At 40.4% G+C, this 26,746-nt stretch overlaps 1 protein-coding gene across 1 annotated transcript in view; it reads right to left on the bottom strand.

The window, feature by feature from the left end:
- Positions 1-814: 814 nt before the first annotated feature.
- The window catches only part of LOC146797040 (myosin-4-like), a 37,489-nt gene continuing 11,557 nt past the window's right edge, over positions 815-26,746 (bottom strand). Inside the window, exons 12-40 of the mRNA XM_085629637.1 lie at positions 22,522-22,640; positions 22,254-22,403; positions 21,997-22,167; positions 21,609-21,915; positions 21,416-21,495; positions 21,170-21,257; positions 20,962-21,079; positions 20,534-20,657; positions 20,299-20,435; positions 19,952-20,207; positions 19,622-19,864; positions 19,360-19,536; positions 17,477-17,622; positions 16,979-17,069; positions 16,477-16,866; positions 16,270-16,396; positions 15,099-15,217; positions 13,172-13,368; positions 12,898-13,081; positions 12,643-12,808; positions 12,231-12,355; positions 11,803-12,111; positions 10,152-10,355; positions 9,932-10,057; positions 7,065-7,235; positions 6,880-6,984; positions 6,564-6,659; positions 1,638-1,772; positions 815-963 (exon numbers count right to left, since the gene is read on the bottom strand). Of these exons, the coding sequence (XP_085485763.1) occupies positions 943-963; positions 1,638-1,772; positions 6,564-6,659; positions 6,880-6,984; positions 7,065-7,235; positions 9,932-10,057; positions 10,152-10,355; positions 11,803-12,111; positions 12,231-12,355; positions 12,643-12,808; positions 12,898-13,081; positions 13,172-13,368; positions 15,099-15,217; positions 16,270-16,396; positions 16,477-16,866; positions 16,979-17,069; positions 17,477-17,622; positions 19,360-19,536; positions 19,622-19,864; positions 19,952-20,207; positions 20,299-20,435; positions 20,534-20,657; positions 20,962-21,079; positions 21,170-21,257; positions 21,416-21,495; positions 21,609-21,915; positions 21,997-22,167; positions 22,254-22,403; positions 22,522-22,640 (4,682 nt within the window). The 3' untranslated portion in view covers positions 815-942. The remainder of the gene's footprint in view (positions 964-1,637; positions 1,773-6,563; positions 6,660-6,879; positions 6,985-7,064; positions 7,236-9,931; positions 10,058-10,151; positions 10,356-11,802; positions 12,112-12,230; positions 12,356-12,642; positions 12,809-12,897; positions 13,082-13,171; positions 13,369-15,098; positions 15,218-16,269; positions 16,397-16,476; positions 16,867-16,978; positions 17,070-17,476; positions 17,623-19,359; positions 19,537-19,621; positions 19,865-19,951; positions 20,208-20,298; positions 20,436-20,533; positions 20,658-20,961; positions 21,080-21,169; positions 21,258-21,415; positions 21,496-21,608; positions 21,916-21,996; positions 22,168-22,253; positions 22,404-22,521; positions 22,641-26,746) is intronic.

Raw genomic sequence — 26,746 nt, 5'->3', positions numbered from 1 at the left:
AGGGATGAGGGCCCTTTAAGGGGGCCCTAAATTCCATGTCCAACAGCCTTTTCGTGGCGGTCTTCCCCACATGAAAAGGCTGTCGGAAAGGGTTATCGTAATCCTGATGGCGGTGCCTGGCTCGGCACTGCCACCATATGGAAATATGATACTGACCTCCGCCCTGTTGAGATCAGTGATTGTGGCGGCGGCGGCGGTCTTCCCCCTGACCGCTGTGGGTTGTAATTCGGCAGTCAGAGCTATAGGCTGTCGGCAGTTGAACTGCCTGTTGGTGTGCGGTCCGACCTTCATCAAAATGAGGCCCTATATTTTTTTCAATATACGTTTAGAGAAAAGTACCTTATACATGCGGTTATTACACAAATAAATAAACAGATTGCTTTTGAAAATGTAGTAAACTGCAAATATCTATTGTAATCAAACACAAACACTGGATACTTAGAGATAGACATCTAATCGTTGAGCCAACATGACACATGCAACTTACCCTTTTGCCCAATTGACTACTGAGGACTAACAATGGCTTGCTTTATTCATTGCATAGGACCCGGGTATTCAACGTTCCAAAACAAATGCCTTCAGATGTAATACAAATATCACTCATACACACACACACTCACTCACTCTCTTAAATTTGAATGTATAGCCTTTGTATGTGTATATACTTTAGATCCTTAGTGTATTTCCTTGGGAACGTCAGAGGTGTTTGTTGACCAAACTTAATTGTTGCTAAATGATAAAAAAAACTCTCAAAAGAAGTGCTCATGAGATTATAATGTCGAAAATGGTGATGCAGAGATAAATCAGCCAGACAGCTTGGTAATGCTTTTTATTGTGACAGAGGTAGACATAAAGATACAAAAAATACATAGAAGTCTTCAAAGAACAGAGGAATTTACATTTTGCAAATTTCAGTTTCTTTGCTTGTTGAGGGAAGCATGATCACTCTTCACTCTCTGTTTTCTAGGGGAAGATAAATTGTTTATTAAAAGAGTTATGTGAAAGTCACATAGAAAGAGTATTGCAATCTGCAGGATTTGTGATTACATTACTAAACCTATTGATACTGGGAAACAAGTCAAACACCTCAAGTAGGAATAAATTGAGAAGCTTCAAACAATATGGTGGCGCATATTTATCTTCATTTTAATGAATAAAACCCACTTTATTCAGTTTGGTGCTCTTTTATGATTCAAGTGTTTTTATCAGAAATGATCAAAGATAGATATTATCATGTTCTCAGTCACTAATGCACCAACATCCTCACATGTATAGCAAGGAAAACCGACACTTAGGGCACATGGGTTCCTATATATTAATTAAGGTTTGCTTTTTTTTGCTATAGTGGGATTTGATTGTTGATGGTATAACCCTTTCGTATACCTTCATGGAATAATCAAGATTTGACTACTCCTTGTATAACCCTTTTATGTACCCCCACCCCTTTATTACTGAAGGCTTTCAGTGTTACATTTGATGTCAGAAAAAAGTGTTGCTAATTCTGGAGCTTTGCAGTTAGGGATTGATCATGCTTAGTCTTGGCAACATTTAAGTTTAGGTAAAACTGATAGAATAACCCTTGAAATAAAGACAAGTTTGAGATCAGAACAACATGCCTTATGCTTCATATATATTACCTTGCTTCCAGCATCACGACTCTTGGTCCTGAGTTTATTGACTTGGGATTCTGCAATGTCAGCCCGTTCCTCAGCTTCTTCAAGCTCGTGCTGCACCTTTCTGAATCTGGTTAGATGAGCATTGGCTTGTTCCTCCTAATGAAAAAAATCATTAATTTACTTGCATATAGTATGGAATATTTCACAGAAATTACAAAGTTAAATATTTAATGGAGCCACCCAACAGCCACATGTTTACATTTGTTAAAATGGAGATGATGGACATTGACACATGCCTAATCCTTCTGCCTTTGGTTTGGGAAAGAAAGAACTTTTGTACATATGCTATGGTTTCAACATTTGATTAGGACTCTCTCTATGCGCCTATTCTCCTTTTCTCGATACTATAAATATAGGTGGCTCATGTTTGACATTCTTCATTACAAAAAGGCAAACCAGGTCAGTGTGCAGCATTGATCACTGATAAAATGTTGTTAAATCATCTGAATAGACATTAAAATCAACCTTCTTGGACTTAAATGATGTAGTAGGCTGGCTCAGTATATACTGTCCACCTATGGTTTGGCACTGTGCACTGAGTCCAGGCAACCCTTAGTGAAAGTGTTTAGGTCCCTGAAAACCAAAGCTCTCAAGGTGTAGCTGTGGAGAGCAGCTAAGGCTTATCCTGAAGGGTGTAAGGCAGTTGCATGAAAAATGCTTTATATTCATTACTACACACTATACATTAACTTGGTATATCTTCTACTCATAGATATCAATTACAGATAAAGAATACTTAGAAAAGAGGTAAGTAGGATATAAAAACACATAGGGCCCAACCGGGGGGACCAAACCATATAATAAAACAGTTGGATGCAACGTGAGTACCAAAATGGGACTAGTACTCAAGGTTGGAGGACCCCAGGGGAAGCAAGGAACTGCCCAAAGTCTGTAGCCAGGGACCCCAAGACCCCAGGTACAGAGTGGTTACATCAGGTCAGCCGTCCATAGGACATCACAGGATAAGTCAGGGTTGGAAAATTAGAGTTCTAGAACCCTTCCCAAAGCACCCCAAAGACACCACTTGGATCAAGAAAGTTTGGAGAGTCACCCCACCTGTGCAGGCAGGATGACATGCTTAGAGCTGTGCAGTGCTGGAGGAAGGGGCTACTTGGAGCTTGAAGATCTTCAATGAGAAGAGCCAACAGGCCTTGGTAATGCCAAACAGACGCAGTGCACCAGTGATGGTCCACATAGGCTAGGGAGGGATTACAGTCTCCCAACTTGCAGGGAAGATTGGCAAGGCCTATAGAGAACCAACAAACCACCACCTGTGTTCCAGAGCCGGGCGATGTCCATGGGACAACAGGATCAGCAAACCAGTCGTCGATGTTGAGGTGCCTGCAGATGCTGGAAAATGACTCTTTCACATCAAGGGAAATTGCTTCAGGCTTAGATGCAGGCTGAGTCATTGGTGACTCAGTGGATGCACTGCCACGGAATTGCAGAGCTTCAGAAAAGCACAGGGATGATCAAGCAGCAGGATTCTTCATACTGGGAGCAGTATTAGTATGGGTCCTGGACTGAAGTGCAGCAGAGTTCCAGTGTCCACCAGCAGAAGAGTCTTTAAAAGATCATCAGCGACAGGCAGTCAGTTCCAGAAGTTGTTGTTGGGATGAATCTCGGGACCTGCCCTCAGGGTGGCCCTTAAGTAACCCTAAAAAGGTGAAGGATCTCTTCTCTGGTGACCCACCTATTAGAGGGGGTCAGGGACGGTATTCAGCTGTCCTAGCCAGTCAGATGCTCCCAAGGGCCAAGATTAAACATGGCAGAATCAAGAGGCCACATGGAGAAGCTCTGCGGCACCTCCCTAGGAAGGAGCTTGGTGGACACTCCCTTGTACTTTGTGTTGTTTCACACCAGAGGAGGAGCCATAGGCTACTGAACTGGGCAAAACTGGTTTATGCAAAGAGGGCACCAAATGTGCCCTTCAATACAGTCTGTTGGCGCTCGGAAGTGCCCCACCCTACCTAATTCTAAAGGAGAGGTGGTCACATCCTTTGTTCAGCTTCCCCTGCCCAAGTGAAGCTCATCAGCATGGAGGCAGAACATTGTCTAGGGTCGGCAGCAGCACGGGCTGGCTGTCAAACCCTGTAAGGCTACACAGGTAGGTACTGTGGGTCCTCTAAGGAGCAACCATACATGGTATCATGTAACTAACAATAGAATCGGTGTAGTTGCATGATTCCAACATGTTTGATAACAAAAATGACCAAGTTTGAGGCAGCGATTATGTAGTTAGACATCTCTGCTTGACAGCCTCCACTACATACCCTGTAATGGCTGTCCCACACTTACAAACCCCAGAAAATCGAGTCTGGCGTTTGTAGGGGTACCTCATCTCATGTAGGGGTACCCACACACTTAGAACTAAGCACTCTGCTCTTGGACTGAAAGGCCTACCTTAGGGCTGACTTATAGGTTAAAAGTTCAGGGACCGGGATTAAAGGGAAACCTTATATCAAAAGTGAAAAGGTGCAAACCCCATTTCACGAAGACTGCAATGACAGCTCTGCAGGCTCAGTTTGTATGGGCTTCCATGGGTGGCATAATACATGCTGCAGTCCATCGGAGATCCCTGGTGTACCAATGCCCTGGGTACATCAGTATCATATACTAGGGACTTACAATTGTACCCTAGTAGGCTAATTGTGGGGTGTACAAGGTACTTACCAGAGAATTTAGAGGCGAGAGAACACTGTGGTACTGGTTAGCAGCATCCCAGTGAACTGCAGTCAGAATACACTGAGACCAAGTAAAAAGTGAGGGTATCCAGCCAGAAAGATGCTACTTTTCTACAAATGGGAACTACATTTGTGAATAGACATACTATAGCAGACGCCAATTGATTGATCTAGAGTTTGGCAGGCAGGTTACTCTATCGCAAATGCAACAGGGTACCCTACCTGGCAAACACTCGGGCCGCCAACCTTATTTGGAAACAGGAGGACCTTAAGTATTCTGTTGACCGATCCTCCATTAGCTTGTCTATGGAATACTTCCTCCAACAGCCCAGGAGTAGGGGCCATCGGAGGAAAGATGTTACACTGTCTAGTCCTAGGATGCTTGATTCCGGTCCAGGGAAGACATGGCTTGGCAGTTCGGGCTGGACTGTGCCCATGAGGCACAGGGTCAAGACTGATTTGCATATGGCCATGTCTGAACTGGGGTGGCGTGGTGAGCAAAATAACGATGGATTAAACCCAGATCTGTGACTGGGGGTGAAAGTTTTGCCAATGTGCAACATTCCGTCCATCATCTTGTGTGTTTTGCTAGGTTCCGGACATGGTCCGTAGCGGAGGGTGGGCTCTCGAGGGCGGAGGGCCACCAGGTGTTGTTCCAGGCGGAGGTGCAGGGTCCGAGGATGAGGACCTCGGTCTTATCCAGTATTGGGGTATCTTTCATAGATTCACATGCCTGAATCATTCCCCGTCGCCGAGGCGGGAGTTCCCGCCTCGGCGACGGGGAATGATTCAGGCATGTGAATCTATGAAAGATACCAATACTGGATAACTGTAGTTACAGGTAAGTAACTTGTTTTCTTATCCAGTATTGGGGTATCTTTCATAGATTCACATGCCTGAATCATTCCCCGTCGCCGAGGCGGGAACTCCCGCCTCGGCGACGGGGAATGATTCAGGCATGTGAATCTATGAAAGATACCAATACTGGATAACTGTAGTTACAGGTAAGTAACTTGTTTTCTTCTCTGAGTTTAGCTTCACACAGCTGTCCTACATCCAGCCTGACACATCCTTCATACCTTCCTGGAAACATAGTCTGGTGTTATCGGGATTCTTAGTGAGCGAGAGGAGGAGCTGGGTGTCGTCGTCATAGGATACGATGCTTGAGCCCATGTTGTCTGACGATGGCGGCGAGGGGGGCCATGTAGATGTTGAAGAGCGTGGGGCTGAGTGAGGATCCCTGGGGTACTCCGCAGTTCATTTCCATGGGCTTGGAAAGGAAGGGAGGGAGTTGAATCCTCTGGGTTCTGCCGGAGAGGAAGGATTGGATCCAGTTGAGGGCCGCTCCTCGTATTCCCGCGTCATGAAGTCTGGCTGCGAGCATGCGATGTGAGACGGTGTCGAATGCTGCGGAGTGGTCCAGAAGGATGAGGGCCGTGGTGTGTCCCTGGTCGAGTAGCATGCGGATGTCGTCAGTGGCAGCGAGGAGGGCGGTCTCGGTGCTGTGGTTGCTACGGAATCCAGACTGAGAGGCGTCCAGGATGGAGTTCTCTTCTAAGAAGGCAGTCAGCTGGGTGTTTATGAGTCTCTCTGTGACTTTGGCTGCGAAGGGGAGGAGAGAGATGGGCCGGTAGTTTTTCAGGGCCGTTGGGTCGGCCGATGGTTTCTTGAGGAGGGGTTTTACCTCCGCCCGTTTCCAGCCATCTGGGCAGATGCCTGATGTGAGGGAGGCGTTGATGGTGCGTCCTAGTTCGGGTGCGATGATGGCTCTGTGGAATATGTGCGGTGGGCAGGAGTCCGTTGGGGCTCCTGAGTGGGTTTTCTTCATGGCCGCTGTGATGAGTTTTATGGTAGCGCACTCCCAGTACGTGATGGTCGGCTTATCGGTGGCGGTGGGTAGGGGGGTGGTGCTGGTTTGCTGAAATTGTCGTAGAGGGCCTTGAGACTGCACCAATATCCAGGCAGTAGTGGGTTAGGAAAGGTAAATCTTTTAATGCTAACATGTTGTTATTGGAAACCAGTGACACTCGTATCTCTTGTTCATTATTTGTCAGGTGCATTAGATTGTCAGCATAATGACTAATGTGTAGAATAATAAAAGCCGAGTACATTTCTGGCTATGGCGCCATTCTCCAAAGAATTGAAATGTATGATTGGAAAATATCTGTATAAAAGAGTAAGAATCAAATACTGCAAAACTTACCGTTTCCTCAGCCTGTCTCTTGTAGGCTTTAACCTTTAACTGCAGCTTGTCTGCCAGGTCCTGCAGTCTCAGGACATTCTTCTTATCTTCCTCAGACTATAATCACAAAATGTGTTGGATTCATTAGTAGGATCCATTCTTATCATAGTCGCATTGGTGAAATGGAAAACGCTTTACATTTGTAAGTCATTTTATTTTTCATAATAAAATACTTCTAAATGATGTTGATTCTGTTATGATAAAAGAGAAATACATTATTTGGAGTTCTGTTTACCCATGAATACGGTTTAACTCCATCGTGATTAATTTTACATACCTGGTATGTCAGTTCTTTAACTCTCCTCTCGTACTTGCGGACACCTTTGATGGCTTCCACTCCACGTTTCTGTTCAGCTTCCAGCTCGTTCTCCAGTTCATGGACCTGATAAGGGATTTGATATGATTATAGTCTTCTGTCATTGAGCTCCACATTCAATTTTTAATCTTTGCTGTACAACTCACTCTGCTCTCCAGTTTCTGGAGCTGCTTCTTCCCACCCTTCATTGCGAGCTGCTCGGCCTCATCCAGGCGATGCTGCAGGTCCTTCACGGTCTGCTCCAGGTTCTTCTTCATTCTCTCAAGATGGGCGCTTGTGTCCTGCTCCTTCTTGAGCTCCTCTGCCATCAAAGCAGCCTACATAGAAGCATAAGGTTGTGCTTAGTATTGAAGTGGACATGTGTTTCTTCCAAGCACAGTTTTGTTTTTAGTTAAAACACTTTTTAGTCCATTAACACCCAAACTATTGTGGCAGGATTATGTATTTATCAAACTACTGAAGATAAAACCAGGTCTTGAGAGCTTTCCTGAATGAATTGCAAGTGTGTACTTTCACTCCAACAGATCTTGGTATAGATTGTCTCAATGGTGACACAAGAGGCAGTCAGCTGCACAACTACTAGAAATCTCCATAATTACTTGCCTACTTGAGTCGTTCATCTGCTACCTACACCACCATTACTTTCATATTCCTGCCTGGATCCAAACACACTTATAATGGGTCCAGGATATTACAGGAATCTGCTTAAAGCTGTAGCAGCATGCTTAGAAGACTTAAACAGAAATAGCAACTGGAAAACTGGACTGAATTTAAAAAGTTGGATAAAGAAAGGCCTTTTTCAGCAATAGTGTTAATCCTATAAGTTTTCTTTCCTGATGATCTCGCTTGATAAATAGAAGACAGCAGATTCATAAAAATAACATTTGGTAGATGTTAAAGTCTGAAAAATGGGAATGATAAGAAATGGTGTCTGAGATTCTGGATATCAGACGAATGAGGGACACCCTCTACTTCATTATTGCTGTGGAGTTTTGTACACTGAAGGAAAACAGGTTGGGTGACTCGAAACACAAGACATCAGAAAAAGTGGCATTACTACTACATTAGGCAGGATACGAAAATTTCCAATATACTTTTTGGGCCATAAGTATACAACATTTGTTAAAATAGGTTTTTAAACAGTGTGAAATTGCACATGAAAGTTGGTTCAGATGGTTGAGCATAGACTAACCTCCAGAGTTTTCATGTGACAAACCTCCCTATTGACACTAGTCAGCTAGAACATCAACCAATATAAATGCTTTTGTGAAATTTACAGAGTGCCAAAAGGAGGGGATGATCTCATCTTTCTTTCTGGATTGGGTGATCTTGGTAGGTTTTTTGCAGAATATCAGTGAAGAGTGAAACCGGATGACAGAGTGAATGTCCAAGTTTTGACATGGGAGTAGGTGGAATGTATTTTCCTGAACACAAGGAAAGGCCTGATATAGGCTATGGCCAGCTTAGTTAGTGGGTGTGGAAATTGATCGCAATTAAAACAATCTATTGTGTAACTCAAAAAGGCAATAGTATTGGAAGTGATATTTGGTTCAATCAGTAATTAAAATATCTCATAATAAAACTATGTTAACTGCAAGTGACATTCACCCGCATTACCCGCAAGCATGAGTTAGTGACCAGAAAATGTAGAACATCAATGATCTATAACTTCAAACACTCAAGGGAAATTACTCACAAACCACCACTGTGTTACAAGCTGTGGCCTTATATAATGGTGTTAAGGTTGGGGAACGTGATCATTCAGAATAGAGATATAGGGCTTGATATGTAATTTAGAAGGCTGACATTCCATTCACTATTGAGGCAAAGTTTCCACATCCCTCAAGGAAATGGAGAAAAACCTATCACATTTAGTTCTTTACCAGGTTGAAAGAGTATTTTCACATAGCTATATCCTCCAGGGAACGCTGCAGTTTACGCGCAACCTCTATGGAATATGTGCCATCTTCCATGTCATTTAGTGGAATTTCTTACACCAAATGTGAGTTCTCAAAATACACCCTCAATGTGGTGCATCTGTTGTCAGTGCCAACATATCAATTTTATATAACAGTCTTTGGGGAGAGGCGAGGGATTATAGCATGGCAAGTTCTACCGCTCTCTCAATGTTTGTCTTTCACAGAGACAAGTTCAACAAATATATTGGTAGAGCACCAAGTTTAGTTCATAAGGTTGACCCAGAACCATTTCTGGCAGAGGTTGTGCTGCATATTAGCAGAGAAGATGGCAGAGCCGAGGAAATTTCTACTAATGATGCATCTACCATGCGCCTGATATTAAATAGAGTAGACTTGTTACAGGAGACTCAGACCTTTAATCTGACATTTTCACACATATTCTCTCTTACCAACCTTTTCCCAATGAAGTCCATAGTCTGGTGTGCTTTCAAGTTTATCATTCTAACTAAAATCAAGTATAAGGGTTTTGATTCTCTATGGTGAGTGACGAATCATGCCAGCTACATTGGGTTGTGAAATATAATAAAGGTGCTGTGGTAATAAAGCTTGATTGTACTGTCCCAATAATGCTAGTATTTGTGTTTTAAATCACCAACATATTAGACATCTATGCCCTGATTATGAGTGTATTCCGAACTGTAGATAAACCCATGTTTAAGCAGGGGTTGGAATTGAGAGTTGAAAGTTATTTAACATACCAAATAATTATTAAATGCATTAAATACCTCAACCTTCATTAATTTTCAGCACGTCAAACCTGCTGAAATGTAATTGGGGAAAAGTATGTGGAATTTGCTGTATCATGCACATTATGTTGTGTTAAACACCAGAATCCACGTTATTCCCCACCAACTTGTAATAGGTATTATTTATTAAAATCAATCACTAATATGCCCTGTGGTATCGTTATTTATCATATACGATAAATGCCACCTACGCTCGTAATCAGAACCCTATTGTTTTTATGATATTTGAAACCCCTAATAAAACATACTCAAGGCTTTATTTATCAAGAGCTTTAAGAAGAAACCTACATCAGTGATGGCCTTCTTGGCTTTTTCCTCAGCATTCCTGGCTTCCTGGATGGCTTCCTCTACTTCACTTTGGAGCTGAGAACTGTCACTCTCAAGCTTTTTCTTGCTGTTGATGAGACTTGTGTTCTAAAAACAAATTCATCCATTAATTTACTGTTACTATTACAAGTAACACCTTATGTTGGTATATCATGTAGCTAATGTAAAATATAGGTTGTACCTGAGAATGGAGGAGCTGCAAACGTTCACTTGCATCAAGAAGTTCTTGTTCAGCGACTTTGCGAGATCGTTCTGTCTGTTCCAGAGCAGCCCTCATCTCTTCGATTTCCGCCTGCTGCAGGTTGTTTCTGCGTTCAATGACAGCCACCTGTTCCTTCAGGTCCTCCTGTCCTCTAACAGCATCATCAAGATGAAGTTGGGCATCCTTCCAGAAAATAAACACACTTCAAATAAATTACAAGTATTCTTGAGTGAAAGATTGATATGGCAAATAATAATTGGAAGTATATGGAACTCAAAGCAAAGGTAGCAATGAATATATTGGCTTCGTGAAGTGAACAACTGTGTGGTAATAGAAAGGATTTTACACTGAAGCACTTTCAAAATGTAACTTCAATAGTGTGGAAAATACTGGATTCACCTCTGTGGCATGAAATATCTCGTAACCTATAGAACAATCTACATAAAATGTACATCATTTCCCAATTACTCCAGTTCTGACATCACTGACCACACCTAGTAAAATAAATGGCATATCTTTTTCGAATGAACTTATAAAAGTTAAGTTTTAACTTCACAATACCTTTTGCTAGACCACCACCCAGAAACTTCATTCTGATAGCCTTCTTTATAATACTCCTTACTGTAAAAAGTCTGTCTCTAAGTCCACACCCATTAGCAGATACCAAAACATGTATGATCCTTTGTTGATTAAAGTGTATTGTTGAAAGTCAGTGCAGAAGAGAATACATTTATCAACCAGTGACTATAAATGTTAACTCAGAAAGCTAGCCATCTTTGTAGGTGGCATGCGTGGAACCATCAAGTTCTTTAAACAATTGTCAAAAACTGGGGGCTGTGTGTTTGTTAATATAATTTCCACAGAATGGATTTCAATAGTCCTTCTATCTGCCTACTGGCAAAATATTCTTGTATCAATGATAGCAATAAATGTTGAATGAGTGAATGAATTTATGAAGTGTCTCGTTGCTTGTCCGAGGTTCACTCTTTCTTGTAAGAAATATAATATACTCTAAAATACCTACAAAGAATATTGCAAGACATCTTGGACTCAAACTGAATTTGCCCAGAGGTCGTGCATCTTTATATAGTGAAATAACTTTTGAGTGAGTAGCAATATTTTAATATTATAGTCTGGGGATATTAATTATCCTGTGCATGTTACAAATGTACACTTCTAAGTGATGCAATAGCAAGTTCTTGCGTAATGGACATTTTCGGGCTGTATTTATCCCTCTGCCTGCATGATATGTATTCCTTATGTTTGATGTACAGTTCATGGCTGACTGCAGCAAACATGCGCACAGAGTTTATATGAAATAGTACATTAAATAACAGTAGGAGTAAGATGTTAGTAAAAACATATGGCCCGGCTCACACAACTATTTTTTATCAGTATGTTTAACTTAACAGAAATTAGGGAGTAAGTGACATATGTAAGGAGTAAACCACATCTATTCACAAAAACACTTGGCAAGTCGAGCCCCCCTTTAATAAAATATAATGTGATTAATATTGAAGACCAATCTGTAGTTGAAAGCCTGATTAGTAATATATGTATTTTGCTGAAAATGTGTACAGTACAATAATGGAAAGCTAAAGATGCAGAAATACAACGTGAGCTAGTTCACCTTGAGTTGACCCTGTACATTCCTAAGTTGCTTCTGCGATTCAGCAGCTTGGCGGTTGGCATGGCTGAGCTGAATTTCTATTTCATTCAGATCTCCTTCCATCTTCTTCTTTAGCCTCAGAGCATCATTCCTGCTTCTGATCTCAGAGTCTAATGTACCCTGCAGAGAATCTACAGCTCTCTGGTTGTTCCTCTTCAGCTGTTCAATCTCCTCATCTTTCTCTGCCACCTTCCTGTCGACCTCACCCTTTATCTGGTTCAGCTCAAGCTGAATTCGCAGGATCTTGGCCTCTTCGTGCTCCAATGATCCCTTTTAGAACATGAAAATAAAAATGAGTGAAGCAAAGAACATTTATATTTTTATATTTGTATTAAACAATAGGTCACTAGAGTTGTCTAGTTACTGCCAAAAAGATAGCCTTCACTCACTTCCGCTTCTTCTAGGGCAGCCTGGAATTCACTCTTTTCTTGTTCAACTTGCTTCTTGGATTTTTCCAATTCATGGATGCACTTTCCGGTTTCCCCAATTTGTTCAGTAAGATCTGAGATCTCCTCTACAAGAGAAATAGATTTAACAATCATAGAGTGCTAATGCAGCGAGAATGTTTTTTATGCAACCTATAAATGACAGAATTGTATGTACAATCTGAGAAAACATTACTGGTTGGAAAGGTTTATGGTTTCTGTCTTCATGCCTAAGAGACATAGAAACATTTATTGAAATAATGGGCCTGATTAACAGGTCCTTACTTTCAGTACGACTTCATTGCATTGTCTTATCTTTATAATCATCAAGAATAGTGTTATTTAAGCTGCCATTATACAAAATGGCGAATCTTACGTTGCAGGTTCTTGTTTTCACGTTTTAGGGTTTCAAGGTGATCCAGAGACTCTTCATAGGCGTTCTTCATTTTAAACACCTCAGTGCTCAAGGATCGGGTATCCTTTAGCGCCGCTTCTAATTCAGCCTGACCTTCCTCATACTTCTGTTTCCAGTCTGCTAGGACCTGGTAAAAGAAGTTTTATAGTGCATATTACAAATCTGAATTGCAGGGGACCCTTAAGGCTTTCTCTGAAGGTTTGTGTCAGATGTTACCTTATCAAAGTTCCTCTGTTTCTTGTCAAGGGCTGCGGCAGCACCGTTGGCTCTCTCAACATCAACCATGAGGTCCTCCACTTCAGACTGCAGTCTCTGCTTGGTCTTTTCTAGAGAGGCACACTTGGAGTTCACAGCCTCAACCTGCTCCTCTGCATCCTGTAGTCTCTGAGCAAGCTTCTTTCTGTAGTTTTGGAAGAAAACAAGAATATTATGGATCATAAAAAAAAACAGCGAATCACATTCATGCACCCTCTCACCGAAATGAACATACTTGGCCTCTTCCAGTTCTTCTGTGCGCTGAATGGCATCGGTTTCATACTTGGTCCTCCATTGGGCAACTTCCCCATTGGCTTTGGACAGAGCGCGCTGGAGCTCAGCCTTGGCTTCTTGTTCCTCCTCATATTGTTCACGGAGCAGATCACAGTCATGTCGAGCAGATTGCAAGGCGTGTGCCAGAGCGTTCTTTGCCTTTAATAAGATAAAAAAGGTAAACACTCATTCACACATACCGCGGTTCAGTCGACACTGTCAAAGAGCCTCCCAATTTTACCTAGTGGTCTTCAAGAAGGTAACATGAATGCTTTGAGAATGGTTCTTGCCTGCAAATCTGCCTTTGCAAACCACAGGGTTTGCCCACACAAAACTCTTCAGTACATCCACAGATCTAGCCTGCAAAGCCAGACTGGGGAAGCAATGTGTCCATATTCTATTTCTTCTTAGGGGGTACATTATGCTGGTTCTATCTAGAAATCAAGTCATCTTGAGGTTCTTTACGTTATCATCAACACAAGTGCTACCCTTTATTTTGTAATAGGGAGTCTGGATAAGTAAGATACTAGCCAAAGATATGTTCCCCAGACATCATTTTTAAATGGTTGTCAGGGGCATTTGTTCCATCAGTACAGCTCAAGCTGTAGTTTACGCTCCACTGGAGGAGGACCGCTCACATAATTTGAAGATCCCTCCCAGAGAGGCACTGATCTCTGTTATTCAGTGAAGCCACTAGAGTTGCAGCTCTACTAAAGCCACTGAACTTTGCCAAAAACAAAGTGTGTTGGGGTCATTTTTTGATTTAACAGCCCTGTCATGCACGGCTGTCGTAGACAGGGAAGTCTAAAGATGATTGCCCCACCCTAAATTGGGCAGGGTACCTGTCACTATGAACTTGCGGTCCGAGGTTAGATGTGCTGCCAAGTCAGAGGTTCATGCTAATCAAAACTGCTGGGGCTCTGCCGGTGTAAACCTGGAGCTTCTCAATCCTCTAAATGAGGTGGGGAAACTGCATGTTTTGCAGTGCAGGAGATCTGCTGTTTTACGGCAGGCCGCCTACACTTGTGATTGTGCAGAAAATCAAATAGTAATCCACAGTGAGGTGTTTCATGAAAATTCCTAGGGAATCCTTGCTTGTGTAGGAATGGTCCCTATCCTGTTTCCATGTACCAGGATATCAGAAAGCTTACCCACACTAAACTGCAAATGACCCTTAATACCACGCTTAGCTCTGTTTTGATCCTGGACTTAAGCATTGATTCTGTTGTACACATGTGATTTTGTAATCTATGGCATCCTTTAAGACTTCCTGGGTAACACTGCTCTCTTTCTGACAAGACCACAGACACCCAACTAAGCAAAGCTACTCCACAAGAAGTAGTTATCTATCCCTAGCGTTCAATTTGGGCTCCCCTTCTTCTGGCACATCTGAAGAAAAGGGATTTCACTATTCGAACATTAAATATTCTTCATGGATTGTTATTGTGAAAATGAAAAAATTACAATTGTGTGCTGCATATGTTTCCAGCTGTTTTGAATAACGCACCATTCATTCTGGGAGCTTGGAAATTGATGAACCAACTCTAACCTGGAACCCAGGTTTAATGATGACATTAGCATCTTGTACGTATATCCTATCTCAGACCTATAGACAGCAGTTCAAGGTCAAATCTTTTCTTTTACACTTCTGGAATGCTCCAATGGATGTAGGTTTAAGATGAATCTAAGAGTGTCTGCTGCTCTCTGTTTTTAGGCTTCCTATAGAAGCACCCTGCCAGAAGGGAAGATTTGTATGGATGTGCTGTGCTGTTTTTGACAGTTATGCCCAATTGTGCCCAAGTGGATGTTTTTGTGACATGTAAGATGTTAACTATAGCAGTAATATTTTCATGGAACACAGTTAATAATAAAGTTGGAAAGTAAGATACCTTTGTCTCTTCTTCCAGCTGCCTCTTCAGTTCTTCTGTCTGCTGAGTAAAGGCTTGCTTGCCTCTTGTGAGCTGAGAGACCAAAGATTCTTTTTCTTCCACTTGGCGAGAGAGTTCACCTTTTATCAAAAATAGTTAACCATGTAAGTAACTTTATAGTGCATTTGAATATTTGACTGATTTGTGCGCAATTCTTTATTTTTTTAATCACTTCAGAGTATAAGCTGTAAATTAATGTATATCCTTAGTAATAAAATGGCCTCTTGAATGCTGTGTTTAATATTTTTGAGAGACCTTTAGATAGGAACTCTGTGGTGTGACAGAAAATCAACTTTTGCCCAATTAGCTTCAGTACTGTTACATATACCTGAACTTCACCCCTTATCCCATTGCATACTCTCATTCTTGAAATAGAACAGTAATAGCTTGTAGATCAGACTACTAAAAGCAAAAATATTGTCTGGCTTATAAAAAACATTTTTATTAGTATTGCTCTGTTGAATGTTGATTTACTATTATTACGTCCAATGTGGAGATATTTTTACAGATAATATTTAGAATGCACTATTTTTCTAAGACATTAGTTATCCCTTGATATTCTGATACCATACTCATTAATATGTATGACATACTCATATGTAAACCTGTTGTAGGTGCATGCTACTTATCTGTTGATTAATTAGTTAAGGTATTTACACTGTGCATTCCGTGGACCAAATCAACTCCTGGCATTGTGAGGTACTTGGGGGGTGCCGACCTTGCATGTCTTGTGCATAGAATATTATTAACCTATTGGGACCTTTCAGGATTTTAGATTAATTCCAAAACTGCACCTATAGAGTGTACATGCACTTGTGGCCATTTTCTGATGAGTCTGATGGTGACTGATAGTAGAGTGGCACATCTTGGTTTATATATGGAATCTGTTACAAAGGTTGGGCATGTGTCCCTTGTTGAATGCTAGTGAGACAATGCATTACTTGACTGTGGTCCAGTGGCTAGTCTTTAGTGTCACTTGTGGTTACAGACAGGGGTTTTCCTCTAAACAGAGTGACTCTACACAGCTCTGAATTGTTCTTAGTAAGTACAGTCTTGGTGTAAATATGAACATGTGTGTGCTGTACTTGAACCAACTGGAATCTCCTACACAAGTTATAACTGAAATTCCTACCGTTTTCTGTCTGAAAGCGTGCCTTCTGTGTAGTGAGGTCATTAATAAGACGTTGATGCTCATCATTTTTGGCCTTAATCTCGCTGAGCTGATCTTCAAGTACACGGCTCACCTTCTCCAGGTTTGCCTTTAGAATAAGAGGAATTGAATTAGAAGTCTTTAGAGAACAATATTTACTGATCAGAAGATTGCTTGTCATTGGCTTACCTTGGATTTGGATACATTCTCCATGTTGCTGGCAAGGTCATCTATTTCCATTTTGTATTCACTCTTTTCTTTCTCCAGCTTTTGCTTGACACGCTGCAGATTGTCGATCTGTTCCCCAAGTTCTGCAACACTGTCTGCATGCTTCTTACGAAGGGCAGCAGCAGTAGCTTCATGCTGAAGAGTGGACTCTTCCAGGTCTCGCCTTAGTTTCTGGAACTCTGCTTCACGTTTCTTGTTCATTTCAATCTGTGCTGAAGTGGCTCCACCAGCTTCTTCCAGTCTTTCACTGATTTCTTCAAGTTCCCTGGAGAGATCAGCCCTTTGTTTCTCAACCTTTGCTCGAGCTGCACGCTCAGCTTCAATTTCCTCCTCAAGCTCTTCAATGCGTGCCTGATGAATGAAATATCACATTCTAAGAATGACATTCTAATGATAACATTCCCCACTTCTGCTATACTCACTACGCTAACTAATCTGACAATTTATATATTAAAGTCAGTACCTGGAGTTCTTTGATTTTTTTCTGAAGCTGGGCTGCCAGTGATTGTTCATCCTCAATCTTGCTCTGAACTTGGCTTAATTCAAAGTCTTTCCTGAATTTCACAAATAAATGCATGTTAGTATATTTAAGGCTCTAGTCTGCATGTTATGCTGACCTGCTTCAGAGTTGCTAGTTTAGCGATATTAAAACTTTAATACGAATCACACAATAAAAGGTTACAATAGACAAATTCATACATAAATTAAATGTGACTGATTTTCTTTATAAAATAACAAATTCTATTAAAAAAACATTTTATGCGAGAAAAGGTTGAAGACAGAGAAGAGGAAAAACAGAAATCATTGTCAATATCAACCTTCACAATGTTACTATCCTTTGACAGTGATGTCTATCTTTGAATTAAGCATTTTGCAGTAAAGGAATTTTCCAAAAATGTTATTAGAAAGCTATTGACACATTGAAATTATATAGATTTATATCCCCCTTACATGTACTTACTTCTTCAGTTTTTCATCGCTTTGCTGTTTATCATTCTCAAGATCCATCACAGTTTCCTGGGATAGCTTCAGGTCACCTTCAAGCTTCCTCTTGGCCCTCTCAAGGTCCATGCGAAGTTTCTTCTCTTGTTCCAAAGATCCTTCAAGCTGAGTATTTAAATTCATATCTTAAATGCCATGATGATGAATAGGGTTCAGTTTTTCATGAACATTACAAAGTGATGGCATACTGCTATATTGGCCAAAAGTACATTGTGTACTATTTTGGCAGACGTGCTTTTGAAAAATTTAGTTGTTTTCATCTTCATCGGTGCTCACAGAAAGAGTTTGCTTAATCCAATGTTTTGCGCTCTATTTTTAACATCTGCTTATTAACATCTGTGATATCAGGCTTATCTGGAATGCAGTAATCCCATGTACACTGATTGAGCAGGCTTAATATTGTGTGAATGTGATAGGTTTAGCTCTTTTATGTGATGTCAGGATCCATAATCTAATGAACCCTGTCAGAAATAGACTATTTTTGGCTAAAATGTTTCAACCAGGAGATTATAAAGGCATTGCTAAATCACCCAAAATGAGAGAAACTATCTGTTAGATTTGTGGAAGGTGGTAGAGGTTTGTTTCTATGTGGGTGGGTGTGTACATGTGTGTAAGCATGAGCACAAATGATTTAGCTCAATCGCTGTAAAAATGTTAAATTTTTCTCAAATATCCATTGTTGAAGTTTTGAGCATAGTAGAGGCCAAAATTAGACTGTCTCATATGTAATAGTAAATTGAAATAATGGCTTCAGGTTACCCGGGTGTCGGACTTACTCTGCCTGTCGTGGATTCAATAATACTTTGCTCATTAGGTGGTAATAAGTTACCCAGAGGTATTGTACAACTTAAAGATATTTTTACCTAACTGAGGAGAAAGGTGTTTTATTTTCATTATATTTCATTCATTAATGTAGAGTCTGTTCAATAAATAAATTATTTATGAAGCTTGTAAAGGATTACTTTTGATTCATTCTCATGACCAATTAAATAATTGAACACTTCTCACTAAATCTGTTTGACAACACAGCAGAACCTTCAAGTGTACAGATTTGTATGGGTCCTGCTATATACCATACTAATAGACGATTTTTTCTTATCAGTTAGTACTAAGTCAGATGCTCTTTCAACCTCGAAAGAGGTGCCCACTGTGGGAGAAATCTTTCTTTTAGTACCGTACAATTTTTAGAACAAATTCAACGTTGTGTGAGCGCATGATCTTCTGTTCACCAAATTTTAAGCAATATGTACAGGTTTCACACACTATTTGGTCCTCTCTGCCATCAAGAATTGACCCACTTTCCGAAACAAAGCTCCTCAGCGCCTCCTATTGAGTCGGTGTGGAAAGATCATAGAATAGAAGTCTCCTAGAGCCTTGTTTGCCTTAATTTCATGCTGCTCCTTTCATGGAGACTAGGAGTAGCAAGGACAGTAGCAGGAGTAACAAAGGACAACACGGAAAACCTACAGCTGCTTCTTCTGGCTGCCTGTAATTGGAATCCATATGTAGGAGTTTTAACTATATTTTACTCTAACACACAATGACCTAAATTAATTGTTTTGCGCTTAGCTATTTCTCCCTGAAATAATATGTGGGCTGCTGCACAAATAGACTCTCTCAATGTTGCACAAGTGGTATGAAAAGCATTTGTAGAATTATGTGTCTTTTATGTAACTTAAAGTAGTACATGTAACAATGTGACAGAATCTTATTGCAAATAGTGGTAAATAGTATTAAAGAAAGTCTTTGTAAAGGACCGTATGCCATTAAATAATGTGAAACTTCAACCTAAGGTTTCCTTTCATGCTCTTTGAAACACTTTCCTTTTAAATGTATACTTACATCATCCACTTGCTGTTCCAGCTTGGTTTTGGCTTTGGTCAGAGTGCTGACTTTATCTTCCTCTGCCTGTAGGTCATCCAGGGTTTGCTGATGGGCCTCCTGGAGAGATTTCTTCTCTTTTGAAACTTTTGCAATGTTTTCATCAAGTACTGCCATTTCCTCTGTGAGATTCTTCACCTAAAACATTCAGATGAATACAAATAATTTAGGATGCAGTTACTTTTTATATTTTTGTTAATGTAAACAATCTGTGTACAGTTACCTTATTTTCTGTGGCATGCTTTTCCTTCTCTACTTTGGCAAGAGTGAGCTCAAGGTCATCAATATCTTTCTTGAGCTCAGAGCATTCATCCTCCAGTTTCCTCTTCTTTGCTGTCAACTCTGCATTACTTTCCTCCTCATCTTCAAGTCTTTCTGTCAGCTCTTTCACTTTAGCTTCCATTTGGATCTTATTTTTAATGAGTCCTTCGCATCTTTCTTCTGCATCTGCCATGTTTTCACTTTCCTAATGAAATATTGAATACAAAATATGTTTAATATTTATTTTGTAAAAGTATAATTAGTTGCCTTTGACTTATGAACTGTCACCTACCGCTTGAACCTGTAATGCAAGATCATTTTTCTCCTGAAGAAGGACAACCATTTTCTCCTCCAGTTCCTTCTTTCTTGCTTCAGATTTTACCAGAGCTTCTTTTGTCTTTTCAAACTCTTCTTTCATGTTTGCCATTTCCTTTTCTGTCTCCGCGCTCTGCAGAAGAGGCTTTATCTTAAAGTAAAGCTTCATCCACGGCCAGGTTTTGACATTCATGAATGACCTGATGTTGTATTGGATGGTCATTATGGATTCTCTGTTCAGGGTAAAAACAACAAATATATTATGAAAGGTTCAGTTTGAGTCATTATTATAGATTTCAGTGAACTGTGAATTGTAATAAATACCTTCTTTCCATCATCTTCCTGAATTCTACTCTCATGAGGAATCCCCTGCAGGCAGCCTGGGTTCGGGTGATGAGCTCTGCCAGCTTTTCATCTCTCATCTCTTCTAGGGTACCCAGGAGGCCGGCTTTGAAGAACACCTTCAATGAAGAAGTGGATGATGAGCACTTACTAGCATTCTTAATGTTCCTTATTTTAATAATCAAATAGATATATATATATATGTATAATTTCCTACCTTTGTGTGGCCAAACTTGTACTGAGTATGGTCAACATCAATTGAACCTAACAGTTTCTCACTAGCCTTCTTGCTGTCAATGAAGGCACCGTCAGGGATAGCACTTGCATTTAGCACTTTGTACCTTAAATAAATTAGGATTAAACTTAGTTTTACAGTCAGTTCACAAATGAAAAATGTGTTGCTACATTGTTTTACTTAACATAGTTCTGGGATTAATGTTACTGTTATAATACAATTGTATGTAACTGATCTATAGGATAATGTTAATACATGATTTACAATCAAAAGAATATTATGAATAGTAAGAAATTCAGAACCAGTGATACCTTGCTTTTTTTGCAGCTTTAGCATAAGATCATGTTTTATCTATACGACAGGATATATTCAACTATATTTCACGCAGGTGTTACTTGCAATCGTTTTACCTCTGCTTAAAGTCACCATAGAGGATCCTGCTTGGAAATCCCTTTCTACAAATTCTGATGCCTTCTAAGACTCCATTACATCTCAACTGATGGATCAGCAGATGATTGTCCATTACACCTACAGACAGAGAGTAGAGACCATATCAGTTCACATAACAGTGATACTCCAATACTATATGAATGGGTAATCATCAAAATGACACTCTACCTGGAGTTTTTGTCTCATTGGGAATCAGGCAACGCACAAAGTGGGGATGAGTGCTCCTCAGGTTAGTCATCAGCTTGCCCAAGTTTTCCTGTAATAGGGGAAATACAAGTGTTTAACACACTAAAAACATAAAAGCCCACTGTTGAAATATCGGGTGAAACAAACACCTCTCAAGCAGTATTGTCGGATATATTGTGTCACAGGACTAATTGTACCTCAGTGACGTAGGTTTTCTGTTACACTTACTCTGAACAAAGCAGACACGGTCTGGAAGGACCCGCCCTTCTTCTTCTTTCCTCCTTTTCCACCAGCAGCAGCTGCAGCTTCTAAGATTTGAAAGTAACAAAATATTACATGCATCAGGCATTCTGTCAAGATGACTTAGTTTTATTGTTGTTGCATTTTTTACTATTTTCATACAATGTAGCATGATATTTACCGATTTCTGCTGCAGTAGCGCTGTAAAGCATGGACAGAACTTTAAGGGATGACTTTTGGTACAGCTGGATAACAGATTCATTCAATGGATCCTTGTTCTTCTCCAGCCAGCCAGTGATGTTGTAATCCACAGTACCAGCATAATGTACCAGGGAGAAGTGAGCTTCAGCCTTTCCTTTGCCTGGCTTGGGTTTCTCAAAGTTCTTGCACTTGCCGAGATGCTGGTCGTATAGCTTGTTCTTGAAGGAGGTGTCTGTAGACTTGGGGAACATGCACTCCTCTTCAAGGATGGAGAAAATTCCCATGGGCTGAAAGGAATAGAATTTATGGGTGAGCACTTACATATTTGTAACCAGTATTACTAAAACATTATTCATAAAATTACCCACCTTCTCAATAAGTTCTATGCAGGCAGCGAGATCCATACCAAAGTCAATGAACTCCCAGTCAATGCCTTCCTTCTTGTATTCCTCTTGTTCCAAGACGAACATGTGGTGGTTGAAGAACTGTTGCAGTTTCTCATTGGTGAAGTTGATACACAGCTGTTCCAAGGTGTTGAACTAAACCAGAACAGTCATTCAGTGAGTAGATATTCATTACGATTATAGTATCAAAATGATTCTACAGCTAAATATGTTAAACTCACATCAAAAATCTCAAACCCTGCAATATCCAGGACTCCAATGAAGTACTGCCTTGCTTGCTTGGTGTCCAGCTGCTGGTTGATACGGATCACCATCCACAAGAAGAGTTTCTCATAGACAGACTTAGAGAGTGCACCAATGGAGTTATAGACCTGATAAAGGAAAGATTTGACCTTGAAACAATGTACTCAATAAAATATTTGCTGATATTTTTCTTCATAAAAAGCAATCAGTATTCTTGATAAACACATGCAAAAAAAACATATTTACCTGATTAACCGTCTGCCCCTTGGTGACAAATTCATTGCCGACCTTGACTCTTGGGTAGCACAGTGCTTTGAGCAAATCCGCTGAATTCAAACCCATCAGGTAAGCAATTTTGTCAGCAACTAAAGGTAGAACAGATGGGTATTATTTTTCTGCTCTGTATATTTCAAATTTTCTATGTCACTTCTGCTACATTTTTTTGGTTGACCTTTTAAAGTGTTTCACATAATAATTGATATGATTTTCAGCTACACATATTATTTCCAGCCCCACTTAAATTTGTTTTTTTAATTTGGTTCTTCACTTCTGTTACATTCCTGCTCCCTCATAGTGAATAAGATTCTGTGACATTAATGTGTCTGTGGCTCTGTCTGTGTAGTAGTTGCATCGGTGTTATTAGGCTGGTTAAGTGCATATTTGTCTAATTTGATCATCTATATGAGTGTTTTCTCACTGTTAATATGACATTTTCATTGGATGGGTATGTTTAGTGGGTCAGGCAAACAAACTATATTTGCATGTTAAACACACACATAAAAGAAAATATAGAATTAAAAGTCGATTCATTGAAATTTAGAGAATGTAATGAAATAAAGATTAAAAATATAAAAGCTATAAAATTACCATAGCACACTTTTCCAAGAAAAAACTGCAGGTTTAACATATATATTACCTCTAAAACAAATCTCTGCATTATTTAATAATTGAAGATGCTGATAGGTTGCTCTACATTGTACATAATTACATTGTTTTAAATATGAAATATAAAAACGTATTAAAGACTACATAGAGTTGAGAAAAACATTAAATGTAGGAGGAATTCAGTACCGACCACATCACATTGGCACATTTGAGTAGACAGAGAATGTTGATAGCCAAAAGGAAAACAAAGTGGATAAACAATCGTCCATTACCTGAAAAAAACCCAGTAATGACCTATCCCGTCTACCAAGCACCAAACACTGTTAAAAAGCCATTTCCATGTCCAGCTTCAGGGAAATTCATTCTTTCAATGCTGGTTTCATGATTTCAGCCTTTTTCCTCCTGGGGTGATTCCTCACTATATACCATGCTTCCACTGCCTTCTTATCTTGTGCAAGTATTAAAGATGGATTGTCAAATAGATGGGAAAAGTCTATTCTACTTAAGGTCTGATGCATCAACCAACCAGAGAATACTAGAAGCTTTATCTAGGCTTAGGCAGTTCTTTTGGATGATATGATTACGGGTTTGCTCTGGATTACTCTATACTGAAACCACAAAGCCAAAGGTGCCAATTTAATGTGATCTTCCATGTAGCTGAGACCTAATTCCTCATGGGAAATATCTGAAGAGGATATCTAACATCCTCTTACAAAAATGGTTCTCCTCGATCAATAAATGTGTACAGTTTGCAAATCTCCACACCCCATTGCCATAGGCTACAGTTGGAACTCTCTGTCATTTATCGATCTCAAAATGTGGGATAAGTCCCATATGCTTAGAAAGGCGTGGTAGATTTAGGGCCGAATTACGAGTTTGGCGGTCCATCGGACTGCTGAACCTGTGGTGGCCGTCCCTGGACTGCCAGATTGGCGGCCAACCGTCACATTACAACTAAGGCTTTGGGACCACCACAGGACCACTGCAACCGTCTGGGAATCCTAATCCTGCTGGGGTGAGGAATCTATTGGGGCCCTACAGGGCCCCCTATTTTCTCTGTGCATGTGGGGGGCATGCAGGGGTGAACATGTTGGGTCTCCATGTATTTTTGCACCCCCTGTTCTTGCAAGGACAAAAATGCACAACATTGTGCATTTCTATCTGGGCAGGAACGGGCTGTGGCGCTCCTATGGCGGTGAATTACTAAGGCTCTCCTATGAGCCATAGAAAGGCACCGCTGCAGGACCGCATGCCAGGATTACAACTCGTAATCCGGCAGGCGGACTAACTAGAGGTTTGGAGTCTTGGAGCGGGGCGCTGGGGTGTCGGTCCACTCCAAGACTGCCAAACTCGTAATCAGGCCCTTAATTACTTGCATATGTTTCTGGTGGACTTTAGCCAGGTAAGGGTGACGTGACTAGCCCATGACTCTGATGAATCAGAACAAATGCCTAAATATGAAAAATTATTAACAAAATTTCAATGGCTGGAACCATGAATGATGGCTGAAATACTTTTTCGTTTGTGGCCGCAGACCAAAATGTGTGACTTCCCAAAATTCATCAAGAGATCTAAACTGGACATGAATTCCACAAATGCGTCAACTAACAAATGTAAAGCATTAGGTGTTAATGCTATAAACACAGCCTCATCTGCATACAGCAGAGGCGGTGGTGGTATGTTATTGGCAATGGAGAAATCACACAAGGAATTTGCCAAGGACAGGGTTACATTGTTAATATATAAAATAAATATCAATGAGGAAAGCACACAGCCCTAGTATCCCCCTCTACCCAATGAAAAAGGCTCTATGAGCTCCCCTCCGGCCCCATATCTAAACGTTGCTATGAGGTTTGCATGGACCAAGTGCAAAAAATGAACCAATGTATGGTCATAGCCCCGTTTCAGTGAGATCTGACACAGTTTAGAGTGCTTAACTGAATCAAAGGCTGTCAACAAATCCATAAAAGCTCGGTACAGTGGACAGCTCTTGTCGATGGTGTATTGGCTCAAAATAAGGTGGAGTTTAAGGCACTGCTCGACTGTATAAAGTCACTTTCTAAATCCGTATTGAGCGGGATGTAAAATCTTATTACTACGAGCCAAGGCACACACCCAATTGAAAATTGATTACCTTGACTGTGGTACCAATGAGTGATAGCAGGCAGTAGCACTTGGGATTTCCTGATTTGATTACCTTTTTCAAAATCTGGTACTATTATCGAGAAAGAACAACAGCTTGGGGGGGTTATTGCTAACCAGGTTATTGTAAGCGTTAGTCAATAAGGGTGCCCATAATTCCACATTAACACTTCTTTAAATCTATCGGCAGTCCATCTGGTCCGGGAACCTTATGGCCTGGTCTAAGTTTGATGGCTTCCTTAACCTCCTCTAATTTTAAGTCCAACTTAAATGGATGAGATGTTCTAGGCTCAGACAGGATAGCTGATGATCCACGCTCCATCGTACTATAAACATCTGAGAAATGGTTAACCCACGTTGCAGTGTTTATGTGACAGCTAATTAGGATTTCTTGACAAAAGCCTAGCTTACTCATCTTGACAATAGTCTAAAATTCCTGTGAATCCCTTAGTTCAGCCACTGCTACCAATCATTCTCCTTTTGCTACATTAACCTCTTGCCTCCTATTATCCAATATTACCTTATAAAATCTATGCGCATGCGCTACCTCAGCAGGAACCGTGGCAAACGCCATTAAGGCTCAATTGACTATATGCTCTCATACATTTAGAATCATACTATTTAGGGGCGGGTGAGTATGTTAATATTGTGCATACTAAGGGCACAGTAGACCAGATGTAATAATTGCTGGTCGCAAAAATCTAGTCAGAATCTGCAACCAGTATTTTTGCAACCGGGGAATAATTTAATGTATCGATCTATGTACTAATAGGCCCGCTTGCTACATTCCAAATCAGAGTGGACCGGATGTTTTATTAAGCTAGGCGACTCACTCCAATTGGTGGCCATCATAAGTATGGTAGTCTAGTAGGGTCAGAAGACCATCATGTCTGTGATTGCATTTCAATGAGGTACAGTTTTTTTTAATGCAACCTGTTTTCATCAAAGGAAACTGCTGCATTTAAAAAGAAAAGATTTCGTTTTTTGAAACGTTTGCTTGAGAGTTGGCAGAGGTCCACAGGACCGCTGCCCAACAAATTATATTTTTAATTCCCATCAGCAAATATATTACCACCCCAATTTGGTAGCCAACAGTTCTTCGATGTTACTACAAACACAAAACATTGATACGTCGCACAACGATTTGATACTTGGAAGAAACTTCCTACAACAAGCGCCTTTCATATACCAAATGAGTATGGGTTTGCAATCCCATTTTAAGAATCAGTAAAAGTTTACAGATTATTAAAATGGGATTAGTACATTTAAACAAGCACTGGCAAAGGCAATAAATCTCGCCTTTAAAATGTGTGTGCCAAACTGTTGGCTTTGCCAACATTTGTCTATAAAGTATTGTTTAAAAACAGTAAAAGCAAAGAAACATTTCCAAATTCTGAAAGAAAGGCAAATAATTGTCTTATGGTATCTCAAAACTGTACATTGA

The sequence above is a fragment of the Triturus cristatus genome, chromosome 10 (assembly GCF_964204655.1).
Source record: "Triturus cristatus chromosome 10, aTriCri1.1, whole genome shotgun sequence".
Lineage (NCBI taxonomy): Eukaryota > Metazoa > Chordata > Amphibia > Caudata > Salamandridae > Triturus > Triturus cristatus.
Note: the sequence above shows the minus strand (reverse complement) of the source record. Positions and strands in the feature narration are given on the sequence as shown.